The following is a 24057-nucleotide window of genomic DNA, read 5'->3' as shown; positions in this document are numbered from 1 at the left end:
CTTTTTAGACCCCCACGTCTTTAATTTCTTAAAAAAAATTAACCACGAATTTCGGTACACCTTACTGCACATAACCACATACTTTCAAAGTCAGTGTAAAGGGACTTCCCGTTCACCGTGTATAAATGTGTGTCATTTAAGGTTGCCTCTATTTTACAATACGACATAGGAGCCGATACTTTTCATTTCTTATTATTAATGAAGTATTCGAGTTACTGATAAAGGCGTGATAATCTTTATGACAATAAGAATAATGACATTGTAAATTTTTCTTATATACTCCATTTAACATTATACAAAAAATTAAGCATCTCACATTTTTCCCATCAGCACGTCTTGCTTGAAATTTAAGTCTTTACGTATTTCTGCTTTCAAAGAAACATTTCGAGGCACAGTACCCTACACACAGTATTACAGATATGTACGAGTACGTTCGCTGATTATATCTGTTTGCTTACTTCTAACGAAGTGAAGGAGATAAGAAGAGGGTGGGAATATGATGCCATTTCTTTAACATTTTATTTTTCTTAACATAACATTTTAATAAAAATATACAAGGCTCAAAGTAGCAATGAATTGCTACAGAGCTTAATATAACTTCTTAACAAAAGAACATACATAGAGGCTCAAAGTAATGAGTTGCAACATATCTTAGTATAATATTTTAACAAAGACTTACAAAGTGACCGAAATTAAGAATAGCCTGTATAGAATTTAACAACATAACTTTTTACCAAAACATATACAGAGAGACTCAAAGTAGCATTGAGTTTATATAGAGCTTCATAACTTTTTAACAAAAAAAAACATATCTAGAGACTGAAAGTTGCAATGAGGTAGGTAGAGCTTAACAGAACATTTTAAATAAAAACATACAAAGAAACTGAAAGTATCACGAACATAACCTAACACAGGCCTGGGGGTTTTATGTGTTAGCTTGAGCGATCTTCAGGTAGCGGTCTCCTTCTACTCCCGCAATTGTGTTCATCGTTGACATAAGAATCGATCAGTGTTGTGCAATGTGTAAGCTACATTTACATTTGTTATAAACAGAAAATTAAATGTAGTATTTATGTACATATGTAGGCGAAGCACGACTTGCACTCATTGTGAACGACATGTCACTGAACCTCTGCGTTGTTTATCGTTCCTATCCATCTGACCGCAGCTGGTTTCTCTGTGAGCTGAAAGCAGTAATAAAGTGCTATAGCGCTTGACATATCTTCTTAACAGAACATACAAAGAGGCACAAAGTAGTAGTGACTTGCTATAGAGCTAAACATAAAATTTTAACAGACATATTGCCTACATACAGTCTCAAAGTAACATGGAATGTTTTAGAACGTGACATTTTTAACAAAAACATAGAGAGCTCAGAGTAGCAATGAGCTGCTAAAGAGCTTAACATAGCGTGTTCACAAAAAAAAAAAAAAAAACAGGGAGAATCAAAGCAGGAAGAAGCTACCATCTCTACAAGTTATCATAGATTTCAGAAAAATTAAAGGTCTTAGGGATAATCAATGCATTAATAATGCTAAATATCTGAATATCACACTTTATAAGCAATCAACACACAATATACTTAAGTTTATATCAAATAACGTGAAGGTAGCTATTAATCTACCAAAAAATATCTGAAATTAATGTAATGTTTTTCAACAGTTGAGGAAATTTTATCCCTGTTGGCAGAATGTTAGCAATGCGCATTGGTATAGCTGTTCTGCAGTGTTGTAAACATGCATAAAGTTCATGTTTTGATGGACAGGCCAAAGAATTATAGTAATGTTGCAGATAACTCCATTCTTGTAAATATATTCTGAAGTAGGCTATTTCAATTGAGAATATATTTGTCTAATATCTATATGACATCTGAGATCGATATTGAACTCCATTATTGAAACCACGCTTTGCTGAGATTCAGTGTTATAATACCTATATAGAAATAAGGAGAGATATCCGAGACATTACAGAGTCCAAGTCCACCCGCCTGAAGAGGAAGAGGTAAGGTCGATAGTGGCACTTCAAACAAACAACCTTGCCAAATAAACCTCAGAATTGCACTAGAAATTTGTCGGGCATGATTAACTGTAATGGTAACACTTGTGCTACATACCATAATTTTGTATGCACGAACTAGACTCGTTCATATAGGCATAAAGATCTCCATTTACAGTTTTGAGCTAGTGCTTTAATGGACTGAACAACCATTTTTCTGTTCAAACATAGCATGATATCAGGAATATTATGATAATAAATATCCAATATTTTCAGTTGTTCTACAATGGGTAATGTAGCTAAAACAGGTTCGGAGACCCAAACTGCAATGGGCAAAGTTTGAGGTTTGTTTTTGTTTATTTCTAATCCAGATACATTTATTTTGTAAAAGGTTGAAGAACATCTCACATTTTGCAGGAGCCTTCATCATTAGCCAGTAAAACATTAACATCATCGACTTATGTTGTCACTGCTAATCCAGTATTATAAATCCGGATACCTGTAACCTGTTGATGTAGTAAATAGAGTAATGAATTGAGAACAAAGGCGAAAAGCACCATAGAGGCAGGACATCCTTACCGAATGTATCTATTAACAGAAATGGGGGATCGTCAAAAACAATTAATTTGAATGATAACATTAATGTGAGTACATAAACATTTCAGTTCAGTAATGAATTTAGGATTGAAGCCATGTCTTTCCAGTACAATAAAGAGAAACTTGTGATTGATAGAATCAAAAGCACGTTTAAAATCAAGGAACACTAAAAACTTCAGTTTGATTATAGAGAATGTAAGCAACCTATTCTCCTAGTTGACATATTTGCTATCGATCTGCCTGAAACTCCACAGATTTTGGAGTTATAAATCAGGTGAAGGAGTAGCACTTTTATACGATTCGTTCAAACTCTTGCAAACAATTTGTAATCGTAGTTTAAAAAAGTAATGGGTTTGCAGTTTTTAATGTTCTTATGAGTTTCTTTTTATGAATGAGCACTAACACCTCTCTACTCTGTGATAGAGTAACTATTTGCCGCTGTAAAATAACATTGTAGATTTCTGTTAATGCCAATATGTCACCGTTATGCTTTAGTAGATAGATAGATGGATGGATAGATAGATAGATAGATAGATAGATAGATAGATAGATAGATAGATAGATAGATAGATAGATAGATAGATAGATAGATAGATAGATAGATAGATAGATAGATAGATAGATAGATAGATAGATAGATAGATAGGTAGGTAGGTAGGTAGGTAGGTAGGTAGGTAGGTAGGTAGGTAGGTAGGTAGGTAGGTAGGCAGGCAGGCAGGCAGGCAGGCAGGCAGGCAGACAGACAGACAGACAGACAGATAGATAGATGCATTTATTGATGTATATTAAATTATACAAACTCATGTACACAAGATCTTTCGCACGAGCCCGTACGACCATTCGTGCTGTAACTGTGCATAATTTGAATCTTCAAAACGAAAATAATATCTACTAATAATAAAATAGTAAAACAACTATTATTATTATTACTACCGTTATCATTAATTATCACAATTACAACTAATCTAACTTCAAACAAAATTTCACAAAAAAAATGTAAAATGTGAAAAGAGAGAGAAAAAAACACAGTGAAACATATATAAACAATTCTACAATTCCTTATTGAGACTGCACGAAATGAGCGGCAGGGGCATGTGTCGCGAGATAGTTGGCGATCACTGCCGTACAACCTAGCAGGCTATTCGAATACCACTGTTAGTTATTTTTATTTCTACAAGTGCAAGTACCACTTCCGATCTGACCACGGGTTGTATCTGTCCCAATTAAAAAAAAATGCAATTGGACGCTCACGACAAACTTTTTTGCATGAAGTTTTATGTTCTACACTCGTCGCTATTTTCCTCATTTACCTTGCTCAAATAAACGACAGTGGAACCAATACGCAGAAATTACAGAATTACACTTTGAGAGCTGTCTTCTAAACATGTATGTATCACAACTCAATATATTTTGATTATTGGAGGAGAAAAATTCCCTCCGGCGCCAGGGATCGAACCCGGGTCCTTGGTTCTACGTACCAAGTGCTATAACCACTGAGCTACGCCGAAGTTCAATCCACAGCACCGTATCGATTCCCTCTCCGATAGTGTTTTTCCCTCTGTGGCCTGACTCCAAGTTCGACACATATATTAATTCAACTGCCATTATACAGAGACATCATTTTATTTTTACTTCAATTTTTATTGTACTAGAGTTTTTTAATGTACTTCACTCCCACCCCCTCCACTAGTAAACTTCCAGCCATCTTTCACACAGAGCCAAGGCCCCGTATGCAAAGTCGTCTTACGGTCACAGTAAATCAGGGCTGGGCACATTACGTGATTCTGAGAAATGAGCGCTGTGTGCTTTAAAGAGCTGTTCTTCCGAGCGATGTGACGTATGCATACTGTACGTCATTCAATGTCGGTGCAGTGGTGACTCTGCAGTATAATGGCGAACTTTGAAGACGGAGCTTCCGCTCATACATTAAACCGTCCCGCTACTCCCAATGCGTTTAATGTATCATGGGAGGAGGAGTTCTTTTTGGTAGAGAGCAGTGGCTTAGCAAAGTGTTTAATTTGTCATAAAACACTCCAACTGATTAAGAAGAATATCTATTTGATATTTATATTGCATTATAAGTTATTATACATTTAGTAATATATAATTTTAAATTATACAAGTATTAAGTTATATCATAGTATAGTATATTACAGTTTAAGATAATATGTCATATATCATATCACATTATTATATTATATTATATTATATTATATTATATTATATTATATTATATTATATTATATTATATTATATTATATTATTGTAATCCTTTATTACATATGTTTATATTATTAACACCCTACCATTATGTCTGATTGTAATCCTTTATGTTTATATTATTAATAGCTACCATTATGTAATATTCTTAAAGCACTGTGCGTATGGGTTATGTAAATAAGCCTAATGATTTGTGTGTGTGCATAGAGCGAAGTTTATTTCATTAAATTAATAAGAGTGTTATAAATTCTGTACTGTACAATGGATTGATGTAATATCCTTATAAACTATTATGTACTGACAGACTGAATGACTAGAACAATCGTGGCTCTTGTTACATTAATGCAGGGAAGGTGCTGTAATGTGAGTCCGCCACTGCGTGAGCGTTCTGCTCTGGCTTGCCTTGCGGAGCGATAGCAGCTCTGGCCGACTAAATGGAGCCGCTCTCATGCCCGGCCTTTCAGTAAACAGTACTGAGTTAGTGAGTATAGTACGTTCGAGAAGTATGGTCGCGTTTTCCAGTAAAAAAAAAGTATTTATTATTTAATCATATTTTCGTACAGGTACTGTGCGTCCTTTTGGTTACGTCACATCCCGATTTTCCTCAGCCGCTTCTGCTGGGCTGTCCTAGCCCAATTTTGAAAATATTTTCTATTAGGAATTGGACATCTACGTAATATTATACAACTGTTTAAAATAACTTAAATAAAAGGACCTCGTTAAGTAATAACTGTCACGTGATTTCCTCCCTTTCTACGACCCTGCGACAAAACCACTTGGACGGACAGTAGATAGCATGTCTGAGTAATTTTATCTTTTCGGATCGGACAGAAGTGAAGATTGAATTTACAGTACGTAAGGTACTCTGTTATAGAGTACGTACAGAATTATTTCAACATGAGTTACTAGTACGAAGGACGAAACTGGTAATTGGAATTAGGTACAATAGTCTATAGTGCGATAATATGCACAAAGGAACTGAAGCCTCTATAGAAATGAGCAGCCACCATTTTCAACAATTTGTTTAAATATCCAAATTTCGACTATTTTTCAATTTAACTTCATTCTTTATATTGTACGCTAATGTGCTATAGACAGTATAATATAAGTTACACTGCATAATGAATACTTCCGTATGGATAGCTCAGTTCGTGAGTAAAAAACACGTATTGTTAATACTGTATTGAATTTTTATTAAATAAAAACCTAACGAAAATTATTAAACCCAAAAACGTAATATTTCCAAATTTAGGTATGTAAATGGATGCACTACTTTTCTTCCCTCCTATACTTAGTAAAGTTATTTGTTTGCGTATCATCGAACTCGGTCGTGGAAGGGAGTAATAAGCAGTGTTTCCGGTTCTGAAACGTTAATCCAAAGGTATAGTCTGGTTAATATTAGAAATGTTAGTAAAAATAGAATAATGTCCCAGTACAAGGAGCGCACTCAATTGAGTGACTTGGTAGCCAGGATTCCACATGGCAGTTTCATTAAATTCTAAGGGGTTATGTGATATAACTTAGCTATCTATGCTCCGGTTTTAAGCATATGTTTTCTATTTAAATTTCAAAAGTATTATAAAATTGTAGGTTGTAAAGTACCTAAATGTAATAAACCAAACGTCTCAATAGCTCCAATTGATCCGTATGGAAATCCGTCAGTAGTGGTGCGTGGCAGGAAATTCTAAGAAAGTAGGTATGCTGAAAAAGATTTTTACAGAAGAGGAGGCAAGATTTGTCCTGTTACCTTACATGTAGGCCTACTATGACTATATCACCAATGGTTATGGTGGGAGAAGATATGTTTTAGTTTGAGCTGAACTTCCGTGTCTGTAGATCTTATAATGTTAACCATCGTGAAGGTAACTCTCTTTCTGGTAGCTCATTCTTTCCCCTCAATGAACTCAATTCATTATCTAACTAAAATTGGCAAGGTCTAGTATTGCTCGGAAATGAACCATATTAAATGTTGTCTCTTGGTTTTTCTGAATCCAACCGTGCGAGGTGCGAGGCCAAGGCTTTAAGGGTGTATTATGGAGCTTGACACTGAAACATTAAACTATGGGAATGAAATTCAGTAAGCATTGCAAGAGTTAAATGCATTTATACACAAAGGCTTGCTGTCTCCTAATGTTAATGCATTTTACCTACTGAGAAGTATAGACCATTTCCCCCAAGCTACGAAAGACACATGTTAAATATCTGTTTATACCACAAGCTACACTTTTTTTCCGAGAGACTTTCCAGTAGAACTGGAGTGATATGTGGCAAGAAAATAAAGTGTTTGGATCCAGAAAGATTGAGAATGCTTCTTTTCCTGAATAGATCTTTAAAAGTAATATAGACATTTAATGTGATTACATATTTTATGAATATGGTATTTAAAGTATATTAGCAAAGTATTTTACTTTTTTTGCTGTGTTATGTTTTCAGTTTTCGCTTTAAACTTTATTATCAAGTATCGAAGCTTTAAAACAAGTCTTAATATGGAGTATCGAAAAATTGTGTTATCAATCCATCTCTATTAAATACTCGATTAAGAAACACAATTCTAATCCTTATTTTGGGCTTCATATTAATTATTTTAGTTTCATTTTAAAAAGGGAGGACCTAATTTTCAAATAGGTGTATTACCTTTGTTTAGAGTTTTATTGTGACAACTTTCTTAACTACAGTAATCTTGATATTTTACGTCTACCACTTTTAAATTAGTTATATATCGATTCTCGTGCAATGGCGCAAATAACCATAATTACTGACGCACCATTCTAAACACTACTACTACTACTACTACTACTACTACTACTACTACTACTACTACTACTACTACTACTACTACTACTACTACTACTACTGCTGCTGCTGCTGCTGCTACTGCTGCTATTACTACTACTGCTGCTCTGCTACTGCTACTGTAGTATGCTCAATCCAGACGCCTCCAACCGATATCATCACTAATTCAGATAACGGCAAAGAAAACTCTAAACGGCTTCGTTCAGTGCCGAGAACACTATTGGTCCGCCATCAAGATACGTTGTAGTGAACGCTATACAAAAAAAGGTGTAACTGATTTGTGGTCTCTACTCGACATTACCAAAGTTCGTACACTTTACTCTCGAACCATACAGTGAAATGGAGTGTTGGTGAATTCCAATTTGTAATTATTGCGGAAAAACTCATACTACGTTTATGTCCACTGCAATAACTCTCCAGCCAACGTCGGGCATCGTAACAGAGTTCTAGGTTTTTCGCTCTAGAACTGAGTTACCGGACACTATATACAGTAAGTGTTAAAGACAATGAGGTTCAACTATAGTCAGATCTTGCACGATTTGTTTCCTAACCACGACTGGATAAAGGTTTCTAACTATTTCGTTAGATCTGCGCTAGGGTATTCTTTATTATACCAAAACTCGAGTTCAATCCATTGTATTCATTGAAATTCTAATTTAGTAGACAGAGTAGGCCTAAATGATTGATGTTTTCTTTCAGGAGTACACTCTTTTTCTCAACTACAATGTTTCTTTCCACGTTCAGCTACGTGTAACCTTACAATAGTCGATGAAAATTCCAATATAAACAAAACATATATATATATATATATATATATATATATATATATATATATATATATATATATAAGGAAACGGCAAGTCATTAGAGTTGAATTTCAGTAAGTAAATATTTTGCGATATTTTACCCAATGAGTTCAAATAAACTACAATCCAACTTCTAATAAAATGATTAAAGTCAGTGTGTATAACTCTGAGGTAAAGGTAGTTCAAATTTTAATATCAACAGAGTGCATACAATATTTATTTCAATACACATACAACTACAATAACCTTAGTTATTTTCCATTCCAAACCTCCAGTTTCTCTTGTACTCTTCGTATAAACAAAATCAAAGATTTCCAATTGATCAGATCATCGGCTCAAGTAACATTAAGATAACCAATATATTAAATATAATACAGATTAATAACTAAGTTTACTGTAACTTTTAAAATTATTAAACATAGCCAGGTAGTATTTAGTTGTGTAACAGTTCGTTAAGCCTTTAACAGAATCCAAAGATGCAGCCTCCTGTGCTGCTGTCGTAGATAGTTAGGAACGGGCACTTCTCCTTCACGGGATTGAGGTTTACGTCACAGCGATAGAAATTGCACTTGCTGGTAGGGTCAGGAAATGTCTGGCCCGGTTTCTTGCACGGTTTCTCTGTCGTAGTGGGAGTCGAAGTAGTAGTTACGGTTGTCTTAGTTGTTGTAGTTGACGGTGTTGTCGATGTTGTAGTTGAAGGTGTTGTCGATGTTGTAGTTGAAGGTGTTGTCGATGTTGTAGTTGAAGGTGTTGTCGATGTTGTAGTTGACGGTGTTGTCGATGTTGTTGTTGACTCCGTTGTCGTTGTTGTAGTTGACGGTGTTGTCGATGTTGTTGTGGACTCCGTTGTCGTCGATGTTGTTGACTCCGTTGTCGATGTTGTTGTTGACTCCGTTGTCGTCGACGTTGTAGTTGACGGCGTTGTCGTCGATGTTGTAGTTGATGGTGTTGTCGATGTTGTAGTTGTGGGACAAGGACCTGTCTCGCAGTCCTGGTAGACAGGGTCGTAGTGTGTACCACTACTACAGGATTTCACTGTGGGATTCAGATTTTTGTCACAAACATAATACTTGGTGCAATCCGTGGGATGGGGGTACCAGCCTATACCCGGACACGTGAACGTCGCTTGTCCAGCCGTCGAAGAAACTACGAAGCTTAAAATCTGAAACAAGTTACATCAAGCCAATGTCCCAATCAGTTAAATGTATTTATATTACGCTTACATGAACAATGAGTATTTATTGCACTCCTGCTTCTAACGTATTAATATTTTTACTTATTTACAAATTAATTTTGGAAACAAATTTTTAATACTTCCTATTACTGTAATTTACTTTTTTAATACAAGTTTATTTAAATATCTCTCTCGGTTTAGTTGATTTAGGCCTACTGGTCAAGAAGGGCTCTTTATGTATCAATATTTTATTGTACACTTATTTTCCAAAATATGTTTCATTATTCACTTTCTTAATTATGTAGTAATGGGTTTTAGAGAACCCGGAGGTTCATTGCCGCCCTCACATAAGCCCACCATCGGTCCCTATCCTCAGTAAGATTAATCCAGTCCTTACTGTCATATCCCACTTCTTTCAAATCCATTTTAATATCTTCCCAACTACGTCTCGATCTCCCCAAAGGTCTTTTTCCCTCAGGTCTTCTAATTAACACTCTATATGCATTTCTAGATTCACTAATACCTGCTACATACGGTGCCTATCCTAAACGTCTCTATTTAATGTTCCTAATTGTGTCAGCTGAAGAATACATTGTATAACTTCCTCCATTCTCCTGTAACTTCATCCCTCTTACCCCCAAATATTTTTCTAAACACCTTATTCTCGAACACCCTTAACCTGACAGTCAGAGTCCAAATTTCACAACCATACAGAACAACCGGTAATACAACTGTTTAATAAATTCTAACTTTCAGTTTTTTAGAGCAGACTGTATGATAAAAGCTTCTCAACCGAATAATAGCACGAAATTCCAATATTTATTCTGCGTTTAATTTTCTCTCGATTGTTATTTAAATTCGTTACTGTTGTTCCAAGGTATTTGAATTTTTCCACCTTTTAAAAGGAAGTGATTATGTCTGAATATAAACTTATTCACAAATTTGATTTATACAAAAGTACAGTAGGGGAAAATTATTATATTTTAGCTAGGCTATGCAGTGTATGATCAAAGGAAGGAACTTTTCGGGACATAGCTTATTTTGTTACAACAGAGTAGGTTAAACTGACCTTGTGACTGATTTGTAAAACTCGTTTGCAGAGGTTAGTACCATGTATTCATGATTGAAGGTATATATTTTGAGGTGTATTTCCAATTCGAATTCATATATAAATGGCTAGGAAGAATATAAATTGGCGATCATTCATACCATCTTGCGATTCTTCGGAGAGATACGACACTTTTTATTTTCATAAATTCCTTCTTTTTTTATTTTCTGAGCAGAATGGGTTACAATTAGAGTTGTGAAAATATTATGCAGTACATATTCTTTACTAATGCTTTTTCCAAGTACATGGTACCCTAGCGATACTCTCGGAGTCCTTTGTCAAGCATATTTTATTGTTGTTTTGTTATTAAATCAAGATAGCTCTAAATGCAATAAATTTCAAGTTCAGAATGTTCCAAAATTATGTACAAGGTGGGGGAAAAAGTCGCTTTCCCCAATACTCGTCCTTAGATTTAATATTTGTACAGTAGTGGCAAAAAAAACCGGACCGACCCTTATAGCTGATTTCAGAGCCTTACTTACTTACTTATTTACTTACTTACTTACTTACTTACAAATGGCTTTTAAGGAACCCGAAGGATCATTGCCGCCCTCACATAAGCCCGCCATCGGTCCCTATCCTGAGCAAGATTAATCTAGTCTCTATCATCATATCCTACCTCCCTCAAATCCACTTTAATATTATCCTCCCATCCACGTCTCGGCCTCCCCAAAGGTCTTTTTCCCTCCGGTCTTCCAAGTAACACTCTATATGCATTTCTGGATTCGCCCATACGTGCTACATGCCCTCCCCATCTCAAACGTCTGGATTTAATGTTCCTAATTATGTCAGGTGAAGAATACAATGCGTGCAGTTCTGCGTTGTGTAACTTTCTCCATTTTCCTGTAACTTCATCCCGCTTAGCCCCAAATATTTTTCTAAGTACCTTATTCTCAAACACCCTTAACCTATGTTCCTCTCTCAGAGTGAGAGTCCAAGTTTCACAACCATACAGAACAACCGGTAATATAACTGTTTTATAAATTCTAACTTTCAGATTTTTTTTACAGCAGACTGGATGATAAAAGCTTCTCAGCCGAATAATAACACGCATTTCCCATATTTATTCTGCGTTTAATTTTCTCCCGAGTGTCATTTATATTTGTTACTGTTGCTCCAAGATATTTGAATTTTTCCACCCCTTTGAAGGATAAATCTCCAATTTTTATATTTCCATTTCGTACAATATTCTCGTCACGAGACATAATCATATACTTTGTCTTTTCAGGATTTACTTCCAACTCTATCGCTTTACTTGCTTCAAGTAGAATTTCCTCATTTTCCCTAATCGTTTGTCGATTTTCTCCTAACATATTCACGTCATCCGCATACACAAGAAGCTGATGTAACCCGTTCAATTCCAAACCCTGCCTGTTATCCTGAACTTTCCTAATGGCATATTCTAAAGCGAAGTTAAAAAGTAAAGGTGATAGTGCATCTCCCTGCTTTAGCCCGTAGTGAATTGGAAAAGCATCAGATAGAAACTGACCTATACGGCATCTGCTGTATGTTTCACTGAGACACATTTTAATTAATCGAACTAGTTTCTTGGGAATACCAAATTCAATAAGAATATCATATAAAACTTCTCTCTTAACCGAGTCATAGGGGAGAGTTGCGTAATTTGTACCGTTGCCTAAATTGTACCACCGTCTTGAAAATTAGTTCCCTGATAAGTGTTGTCATGTACGTCAAACATTGTGAACTACATCTACAAACATGCCATTTTATGAGAGACGAAGCCTCAGGGTTGTATTGTGCAGACGTGAAGTGAAAAAACTTGTTTTAGGTAGTTTCAATCTAGTTTTTGCGCTACATGGCTACAACAATTACTTCCGAAAGGTAAGTGGAAGTCCACAATGCTATATATTATTTAAAACTATATTTATATATTGTAATTGTCATTAAGTTACAGACTTCTGTTAGAAACCGTTAAACAGCAATAATTTAACAAAGAAAATATGGCGAGGTTGCGTATTTTGTACCGGCTTCAGTTTCCTATAATGTACCGGTACAATAGGAACTTTCTTTAGAAATGTTTGAAATTATAGTGATGTATAAATAAAAACATACCTAATTTAAATCAGTAATTATAATTTATTAACTCCTAATCATTTCAATGTGAATATAATACTGTAATTTTTATTTTTAGGAAATAAAACACATTCAATTCTGAACTTAAAATAGTAATGTTGGACGTTCATTACTAATAATAAAAATTAGCGTGACATAAAAATAGCATAAATACACTAAATTATGCATTTAGAATTTAATCGAATAATTTCCACATTTCATATTCTGGCATTTTTAAGTTTCTTCCTTTGCAACAAATTATAATTGCATTTTACATTAATTCCAGAATGGCAAAGGAGCTTCAATACGGGACATGGTCACAGGATGCACTAAGTCTTGCTGTTGCTGCATATGTGAATGACGATCATGGAATAAATGAATGTGCCCGAATGTACAATGTGCCTAAGCCTACAATACTAAAACATGCGAAAAACAAAAACGTAGTTGCTAATGGAGATGTGAAATCGCTTGGAAGAACCACAGTATTTTCGGTAGAAATTGAAAATGAACTTGAAGATCACATTCTAAAGTTTGAATAAATGATGTTTGGATTAACTCCAACAGGTGTTAGGAAACTTGCTTTTGATATAGCTCAGAGAAATGGACTGCCACATAATTTCAATCATGAAAATGACCAAGCATTGAAGAAATGGTATTATGCACAGCCTATCTGAAGAGGCATCCCAAATTTTCTTGTAGGCAGCCAGAGGCAACATCCATGGCTCAAGCGAAAGGGTTCAACAAGGAACGTGCCTATGAATTCTTCGATCTGCTGGAAAACATTAGTGAGAGATACAAATTGGAATCCACGAGAATTTTCAATGTGGACAAGAGTGGCTTCTCCACAGTGCAGAAGAAGACACAGAAAATCGTAGCGAGGAAAGGCAAGAAACAAGTGGGTGTGATATCGAGCGAAGAAGAAGGAGTGAATACGACGATGGTATGTTGTGCCAGTGCATCTGGTCAATATGTTCCTCCCATGATTATTTTCAAGAGACACCGGATGAGTACTGATCTGTCTGTTGTTGCTCCACCGGGCATTATTATTACAGTTTCAGAAACTGGCTACATCAACTTCGAATTGTTCGTCAAATGGATGCAACATTTCATTTTCTTCGTCCATCCTAACAAAGAAAGGCCAGTATTGCTGTTGCTTGATGGACACACCATCCACAGCAAGAACTTAGATCCCCTGATATATGTGGTACAATTTAGGAACCCAATGGTACAATTTAGGAAACCAGTTGCCTAATTTGTACTCATTGCAGATATTTAGAAAACTGAACGTAATGACTTTATGTTAACTTGAAGCAAACTTTTCTTTTCAGGAAAATCCCCCCAAAATACTAGGAATTAAGATGTCACTATTGAAATAATTCAAACTTTGTCAGTTAAATTTAGAAAAAATAAAATGTGTAAAATGGTACAAATTAGGCAACTCTCCCCTATGCCTTTTTGAAATCTATGAATAACTGATGTACTGTACCCTTATACTCCCATTTTTTCTCCATTTTTTCAGAGCCACAGATTCAAATTTTGCTAGTCACAAAACATATCCATCTTGTATAATCAATTGTAACAATGAAATTTTTTCCATTTGTTCGATTCTTACCGTCTTTTGTTTCCTTCAGTGCCTCAAACTTACAGACGAAAAAACTTTTAGAGTTTTATTTTCATCTGGCATCAATATTACATTTCTACTTCTATTCGGCAAAGATAACTGCGTATTTTTACATTAAATGGACTTCACTATCCATATTGAAATTACCACAGTTTGACACAATACACAGCATAGGATTATTTTGTATCAGCTACAAGGGTCGGTCCGACTTTTTTTTGCCACTACTGTACATTTATACAGATGTTATAACTTGAATAAACGAATAGGTGTTGTAATAAGTGGTGGGTTGACAACCATGTTCGTGTGTCAACTGTTTTTTCGATATCATGTCTTGAAAATAGCCCAGGTTTTGTAGAAATGCAGTTAATATGACAACAGGATGGAGCACCACCTCATTTTGGTGTATGAGTGAGGGATTTCTTCAACCAGCAATTCCATGAATGAATTGATCGTTTTTTTAGTGGGTTCTTTTACGACGCTGTATCAACATCTCAGGTTATTTAGCGTCTGAATGATATGAAGGTGATGACGGTGAAATAAGTCCGGGGTCCAGCACTTGCTCATATTGGGTTGAGGGGAAAACCCCGGAAAAACCTCAACCGGTAACTTGCCCCGACCGGGAATCGAACCCGGGCCACCTAGTTTCGCGGCCAGACGCGCTAGCCGTTACTCCAGAGGTGTGGACTGAATTGATCGTCGTGGCACAACAGAATGGCCACCCAGATCATGCGCTACCATGTGATTTTTCGCTGTGGGATATTCTGAAAAATGATGTTTTTTCTCAGAAACCGCAGAAACAGATGATCGAAAAGTCATTCGTGAAAATCGATTAAAATCATTATGTTCTGTCATCTGTAAATCAGTGTCTAAACTTGTGAATTGTGTATCCAGAAACAGGGCCTCCATTTTGAACAAAATCTGTAAACGAATGTCTAGCCAAATGTAAATTGAATGTAATTAAATGTATAGAATTTTTTGGGGAAAACGACTTTTGACCCATCTTGTATAATGTGTAATCCACTAATTTAAAATTTTACGAAAATAAAAATGAAATAAAAAATGAAGATGTCTTACAATTTGAATTTAAGAAAGTACGCCAATTTAACACGGTTTCCTATTCTTATAGCCCAAAATTCTAATCTCTAACCAGTACTCTAAAGATTATGGGTAGAAACAGTAGAACGTTTACAATATTGCTCGTACAATTTCTTTGATAAAATTGTAGTGCATATTTCTAAGAAAAATATAGGCCTACGAGAATGGTAATCTATGTAAATAGATGTTTCTTGATTTTCTCCAACTCATTGTAGAGTGCATGACGACCATTTTCTTCGCGCTGTATAGCATACATCCCTTTTCTTAAGAATTTTGCATGCTCATATAATATTCAAGATTCAGCAGGAAATTTCTTTCAAATAGTTAATAATTCAATATTTAGGGGTTCTACCATGCAAACAAAGAATCAAGAGACGTATGATAGAATGCGAATTGTCAAGACTGTCAGGGAAAATTCACTGGAAGACAACTATGTATCGGAAGACGAAGTGAAAGATGCAGTGACTATGGTTTCTGAAACACACATGATGTCTACAAAGAACAGAGGTTTATGTAATAGCATTTTTTATACAAGACATAGTTTTAATTATTTGGGTTGCAACGTATCTTATTGCGAAAATAACTATGTTAACAACAAAATAAATAAATTCCAGAGGATGTGCGATAAAATAAAAAGAACTTTATCCCGTAAAACACTAAATTTAATAGCATTTTTATACAAGACATAGTTTTAATTATTTGGGTCGCAACGTATCCTATTGCGAAAATAACGATGTTAACAACAAAATAAATAAATTCCAGAGAATGTGCGGTACAATAAAAAGAACTTTATCCCGGAAAACACTAAATGTAATAGCATTTTTATACAAGACATAGTTTTAATTATTTGAGTTGCAACGTATCCTATTACGAAAATAACAATGTTAACAACAAAATAAATAAATTCCAAAGAATGTGCGGTACAATAAAAAGAACTTTATCCCGGAAAACACTAAAAGAAACCCAACTAAAATTCTATAAAGTATGGGCAGTCCCTGTTCTTATGTATGGCAGTGAAAGCTGGGCATTGATTCGATCAGAAAGAAGAAGGATAGAGGCTGCAGAGATGAGATTTCTGAGATCAGTGACAGGATGCACTCTATTGGACCAGAAAAGAAACACAGACATAAGGACGGAACTGGGAATTTTCAACTTAAACGACAGATTGGCAAGACAAAAGAAAAACTGGAAAGGACATATATTAAGGATGAATGAAGACAGATTCCCAAAAAAAAAAATACTGAACTACAGACCGGAAGGAAGGAGGAATGTCGGAAGACCCCGCAATAGATGGGAGGACACTTCCCAAGAGGAAGGAACAGGCCACCAGGCCTAAACCTTGAAGATGATGATGATGATGATGATGATGATGATGATGATGACATAGATTGATTTTCACTCACTTACTCACTCACTCCATTAATTAATTAATTAATTCATTCATTCATTCATTCATTCATTCATTCCGTTTGAAGCTTGTAACATTGTTCTAAATTTGTTTAAATGGTGTGAGTGAAACTTAGACAAATTTCACATGAGAAATATTAGATAACAAATTAGAGATATTGACGTATTTGCTGTATTATTACAGTACGTCATAAGATGATATATGGTACAAGGAAAGTTTGATAAAATTCAATAGTCGAATGTCATGGCACCAGTCAGATACAGTAGTTCGAATGTTCAGCAGCTGCTGTCATTTTATTTGATACAATGAAACTGAAATGTTCTTAGTTCCCCAACACGCGATACTTGTTCAGTATGAAATGCCGTGACTATTGACCTTGAGTAATCTATTAGCTTACGCAGTAATTCATAATTAGTATCTTATCAGAAGAATAATATTCTGCATTAGCAGATCACTCATTTGCTAGTTCTTTTCATTCTACTTTATAATCTGAAACACATTCATTTTCAATATTTTAATTACATTATTATTACTATCACTATTATTATATCTCTCAGCTGAATTTTAACGAAATTAATGATGAGGTTTAAATTTTAAACTTGTGCACTGTTTATTTATTAAGATATGTCATAACAAGTTGATAAATTTTCTGGTTATGGGGCATATGCTAACATTATTATTATTATTATTATTATTATTATTATTATTATTATTATTATTATTATTATTATTATTGTTATTATTATTGTTATTATTAAGTTAAGTTAACGTACAGCGTTTCCAATTCACTGTGGGCTGCAGCGAGGAGATGCACTATAACCTTTACTTTTTAACTTTGCTCTAGAGTATGCCATTAGGAAAGTCCAGGATAACAGAGAGGGTTTGGAATTGAACAGGTTACATCAGCTGCTTGTCTATGCGGATGACGTGAATATGTTAGGAGAAAATCCACAAACAATTAGGAAAAATATGGGAATTTTACTTGAAGCAAGTAAAGAGCTAGGTTTGGAAGTAAATCCCGAAAAGATTAAGTATATTATTATGTCTCGTGACGAGAATATTGTACGAAATGGAAATATAAAAATTGGAAATTTATCCTTCGAAGAGGTGGAAAAATTCAAATATCTGGGAGCAACAGTAACAGATATAAATGATACTCGGGAGGAAATTAAACGGAGAATAAATATGTGAAATGCCTGCTATTATTCGGTTGAGAAGTTTTATGATCTCAAAAAATTTGAAAGTTAGAATTTATAAAACAGTTATATTACCGGTTGTTCTTTATGGTTGTGAAACTTGGACTCTCACTTTGAGAGAGGAACATTAGGTTAAGGATGTTTGAGAATAAGGTGCTTAGGAAAATATTTGGTGCTAAGAGGGATGAAGTTACAGGAGAATAGAGAAAGTTACACAACACAGAATTGCACGCATTGTATTATTCACCTGGCATAATTAGGACCATTAAATCCAGAAATACATATAAAGTGTTAGTTGGGAGGCCGGAGGGAAAAAGACCTTTGGGGAGGCCGAGACGTAGATGAGAAGATAATATTAAAATGGATTTGAGGGAAGTGGGAGGTGATGATAGAGACTGGATTAATCTTGCTCAGGATAGGGACCAATGGCGGTCTTATGTGAGGGTGGCAATGAACCTCGGAGTTCCTTAAAAGCCAGTAAGTAAGTATTATTATTATTATTATTATTATTATTATTATTATTATTATTATTATTATTATTATTATTATTATTATTATTATTATATGCGTATGAAGTAGCAAAATTCTATCAAATTATTTTAATAGGTTTTTATATTACCCTTCCTGACGATAAGATTAAAGTAAATCACTTTTTTACAGTAATTACTATGAAATTACTGTGTTTTCACTCTACTCACGCAGGTTTCTTATTGATAGTGACCAAATTATCAGATTTCGTTCTCGATGAGTATAACGTATCTCTTATTTATCGAAAATCCAGTCTGCTCTAACTGCAGCGTTCTCGAGAGAAAGTTCCTAGTTGTATTTCCTTCTGTAATGTTTTCCGATGCAGAAGAGCGATTTAAAACAATATAATATAGGCCTATGTATTCCCGAAACTGTTCTTTGTTCTGTATAATATGGTTCTTCACCATGATTCATTACAAAAACAGTGAATGATTCTGTAGTAAAGAGTAATTTTGAAGTTCGAAATGTTAAAACGTTATTTTTATCCTTTGCTTTTCTTATTCATAGAAATTAATCAGTTACACGATATGTTTTGAAGACAATTTTTATATTCCTTACAATGAATTCATTTTATTTTCCACAAAAGTCATCAGGTTTTACGATTGCATTCCAGTGACAGAGAAAACAAAATTGAGAATAAATAGGCTATACACTGTATTCATTCTTCACACTTCCTTTATTTCTAGTCCTATATATTCCATAATTTATGTACGATTCTGAAAATTAGAATAGTTACGTCTATTAGAAATACTATGTTCAGTTTATTCGGTCTGTTTTCATCTCAGCATTCTATTACATTTTTAATAGATATTCTGTGTTTCTTCGATAGTTTGTAAGAGCAGTGGGAATTCTATTTTTATGTCTGAGAAAAGTTCGCTCCGGCGACGAGGATCGAACCCGGGTCCCCAGTTCTAAGCACTGGATGCTCTACCACTGAGCTGCGCCGAGGCTCAATCTACAGCACCAGATTTAATCTTTTTTCTTTGTTTTTTTTTTCCCTTGCGGGCTTACTCCATGTTCGACATAATTATATTATATCATCATACAAGGAGCGCACTCATATGAGTGACATGTGCGGCCAGGAATTCACAATTTATTTGCACTATTAGGCGAATAATCTGTGTAGAGATTATTATTTTATGCTCGACCATGCCGAAATGTAGTAATTGTACACCTGGTAGCAGTTCTTTAATGCATGTCATTAAAGTACACCTATTCATTAAAGTTCAGGTTTTCGATTATTCTCGGATATGCAATCGAAAGATAACGAGGGAAACGTCACGGAGGCTGGAAATCCAATACTGTCGCAGAAGGTTATGTTCTGTTACTATAATAATTAGCGTTAATTGTAAATAATATTCAAATAAATTCAATTTGTCATCTCGTTTTTCAATTCTAAATCAATTTCCAGGTTATATTAAAATTAGTTCATGTTACAAGGCCAATGGCATTATTGTTCCTCGGAAAAAATCAATACTTTCGCTTCTGCTCACATCTCACAATTTACGAGCTATGCACAAGGTCACTTCCGCTCTCAGGTCAGATACAAATAAAATGAATACTTCTGAATAATTTCAAGTTAGAAATATGGTCGAGCATAAAAAGTTGTATGAAACTTGCCTATAATGGTAATTAAGACGCTCGTATGAAAATAATTACTATCCTTATAGGCTCGTTGCATAATGTACTATTATATTAATTTCAGACGTGGTATTTATAGTTCAGTTGTTTCTCTTGTCAGTGTTTTCGTGCCTGTCAATGCACATGTCTAGTTCGGCTTCATGTTAGATAACTTACAATAATTTGTAAAATTACGTAATTTAATTACATATATTATAATTATACTATTTAGCTACACTATACGAGTCACTATTGCGAGTATTACTGATTTCGCAATTTATAGAATCATAATCTTCGGCGTATAAATGTATGTAAACGTAAACAAATGAATGATCAAAACATTAAATTCACTCACCACATTCAGTGCAGCTACGAGAAAAAAGCACGCAAATTGTCTAGACGCCATTTTGTAATTTGTTCTCTAAGACTTCCAGCTCAGGTCCTAATGTAACTGTGACACTCTTTTATACTAGTTTTGCGTTTTAAATCTAGATGTTTTTCTTACTTCGTGACGTCAAAACTTTATCTGTCTTTTTATCAGTTGAAACACTAATGTCCATTTTTTACACACAATCTTTTTTTTTTTTTTTTACTCAAAAACATGTTTGTTACATTAATCATAATTATTATTCTTAGAAAGGATTTTCTTATATGTGAATACAATAGTGATTATAAACATTAAAGTCGATTTACAAAATGACAAATTTTGGAGAATCCATAACTGGAGTAAAGATGCTGTCTCTTAAGTAAGGTATATAAAGTTTAATTCCAGATGACAACATGAAATAATACAAACAATAAGGACTGCAACATAAATCTGTATTTCATGACTTAAATCCTAATGTTAATTATCATAAAAGGAAGAAAAAGAAAGTGAGAGACGGGAGAAGAAGAAAACGAAGGTAAGCAGAAGAAGACAGACAAAAGAAAGAAAAATGTGAACGAGGATATATCGAACATGATGAACAAGGAAAAAGTAATAAAAATGAATACGGAAAAGGGAAATATAAAAGGAGAAATGAGTAGGAAATGCAAGAAGGAACAGGAAGTATATAGGAAGTATTGTTTGTGCAATTATACCTTACTTACTTACTGGCTTTTAAGGAACCCGGAGGCTCATTGCCGCCCTCACATAAGCCCGCCATTGGTCCCTATCCTCAGCAAGATTAATCCAGTCTCTACCATCACATCCCACCTCCCTCAAATCCATTTTAATATTATCCTCCCATCTACGTCTCGGCCTCCCCAAAAGGTCTTTTTCCCTTCCGTCCTCCCAACTAACACTCTATATGCATTTCTGGATTCCCTCATACGTGCTACATGCCCTACCCATCTCAAACGTCTGGATTTAATGTTCCTAATTATGTCAGGGGAAGAATACAATGCATGCAGTTCTCCGTTGTGTAACTTTATCCATTCTCCTGTAACTTCATCCCTCTTAGCCCCAAATATTTTCCTAAGCACCTTATTCTCAAACACCCTTAACCTATATTCCTCCTTCATAGTGAGAGTCCAAGTTTCACAACCATATAGAACAACCGATAATATAACTGTTTTATAAATTCTAACTTTCAGATTTTTTGACAACAGACTGGATGATAAAAGCTTCTCAACCGAATAATAACAGGCATTTCCTATATTTATTGTGTGTTTAATTTCCTCCCGAGTCTAATTTATTTTTGTTACTGTTGCTCCCAGGTATTTGAATTTTTCCACCTCTTCAAAGGATATATTTCCAATTTTTATATTTCCATTTCGTACAATATTCTCGTCACGAGACAATCATATACTTTTTCTTTTTGGGATGCAACATAATTATAATTTATAATAATAATTTTATACCTACAATCGAAAACTTGTTTAAAAAATTAATAATAATAATAATAATAATAATAATAATAATGCTTTATTTATTCCGACAGAGTTAAGACCGTGAGATCTTCTCTTCCATTCAACCATAGGATAAAAAGGAAATACATTTAATAAGTTATACTGTTAATACAAAAGAAAGTGATAGGTATACTAAGACAAAATCGAAACAGAAAAATTTGCATAACCCAGAGGATTATCGGACTTAAAACTTACTTAAACTAGATGACAATTAAAATTACATGATTACTTTATAAACTAGTTACATTGTGAATTATAATATAATATCCTGGGACGCCGTGCGTTCTAAAATAAAATGTTTTATTTTGGACTTCAAAGCGTTTTAAGTTGAGCAGCTCCTAACATCTGCAGGTAATCAATTCCAAGAACGGATAGTGTTTATTGTAAAAGACGAAGAATATGCGGAAGTTCTATAGAGAAGGACTGACAATAGAGTGTCGTGTTGTGGCCGGGTGTACAGATTATGATTAAAATTTAGGATATAAATGTATCTAAATTATATACTTTGTGAAAGCAACTTCGGATATAATGATTTAGTGGAAATTGATCTAATTAGATACCTTTTCTTTCTTTCTCTTGGTTAACCTCTCAGTTTTAGGTTCATTTATACGACCCACGCCACACGGGTCTTACAGGGCCGCGATCTGTCGGGAGAGAAATTAATCTATTGGATCACATGCATACTTTTTTTGACCACACAGGGACTGGAGGGCATCCCCGGTAATTAGACACTTAAGTGATTTTAACATTGAATATTCTGAATGAAAATTGTTGTCTAGAAGTCTTGACAGATCATTGTACGCAGACAATCAGAATTGAAGGGTTCAGAGCCATAGTGGGCCAAGCACCATTTATTAAAAACGGAGAAAGTAAGGGTTAAAGTTAAGTGAATGCCATAGTTTAATGAAGACTGACATATCATTTAGTTTTAATGTGTATACTTTATACTTCCATTGAATTTTGGTAATAACTTCATTATAACCCTTGTTTTCTACGGTTTTAGTAAATGGCGCTTGGCCCACTATGGTTCTGAATCCTTCAATTATAGTTTAGCTGCATGCAAAAAAAAAACTTTTCCTGTACACACATGCTTCAGACTTCTGTTTTCGCCGAAATCTCTAGATCTGCATTTTTCAGTGTCTCAAAGCTATTTCCTTGTAGCCTATACTTACTTCTACACTGAAAACGTAAAACAGTTAGCCTACATTCAGAATAAAATCTGTAACGACATTTGCTAAATTAATTTTAATTTCTAATGAGAAGATCCATGAAAGATTCCGCGCCGTAGCGTCATGATCTAAAGGCTTTATGCCTAGACTCGCGTTATGGCATGAGCGCTGGTTCGATTCCTTATGGAGGAGAAATTTTCTATGAAATTTCGGCTAACTTCATAATGAATTTGGGGAAATATCTTAGGTAGCAATATCCCATATAACGGCTGGAGGGATCACTATGCTACCTACATAATAACCTCGTTCTGGTTGGATAACCGTTCACCTCATATGATGCATGCAAACGTGAGGCCAGCAGTCTGCTGAATAACCTTGGACTTCATGGGCTATCGCTCCACGGATTACTATTATTTAAGCCCATGAACGAGAGAAAATTCTGAGGCCATCGTTATGGATTAATGATTATGTAACAAGGTCGCACAAACTTTATTACAGTCATAAATATTATAGTAATTACTGTTTTCTCAACACTGCATGATAATATTAATGACTGCTGTAGCAAAGTGAGAGTAAGACAAATAAATGTTACAAATTGTGTGTCTCGATGCACGTCAGGTGGCCTACTGCAGCGAGGAGCAACACGTTGCAAAGTCTGCGAATCGCCACACTGGGTTGTCAAGGAGACTGAAAAAATACTGTCAGAATGGCAGCAGTACACGTGCCAGGGAGTGGATGAGTGAATAAGTCACTCTTTCAGTCCG

General features: G+C 34.8%; 1 protein-coding gene across 1 annotated transcript; it reads right to left on the bottom strand.

Moving 5' to 3' along the window:
- Positions 1-8612: 8612 nt before the first annotated feature.
- Positions 8613-20711, bottom strand: LOC138702065 (salivary glue protein Sgs-3-like). The gene is made up of 2 exons (XM_069829602.1): positions 20590-20711; positions 8613-9573 (listed from the first exon to the last, which is right to left on the bottom strand). The coding sequence occupies exons 1-2, from the start codon at positions 20638-20640 to the stop codon at positions 8872-8874; spliced, it is 753 nt and encodes a 250-aa protein (XP_069685703.1). The 5' UTR covers positions 20641-20711; the 3' UTR covers positions 8613-8871.
- Between the last annotated feature and the right edge of the window lie 3346 nt (positions 20712-24057).

The sequence above is a fragment of the Periplaneta americana genome, chromosome 1, assembly GCF_040183065.1.
Source record: "Periplaneta americana isolate PAMFEO1 chromosome 1, P.americana_PAMFEO1_priV1, whole genome shotgun sequence".
NCBI classification, from domain to species: Eukaryota; Metazoa; Arthropoda; class Insecta; order Blattodea; family Blattidae; genus Periplaneta; species Periplaneta americana.
This window is presented reverse-complemented; position numbering and strand designations above follow the sequence as displayed.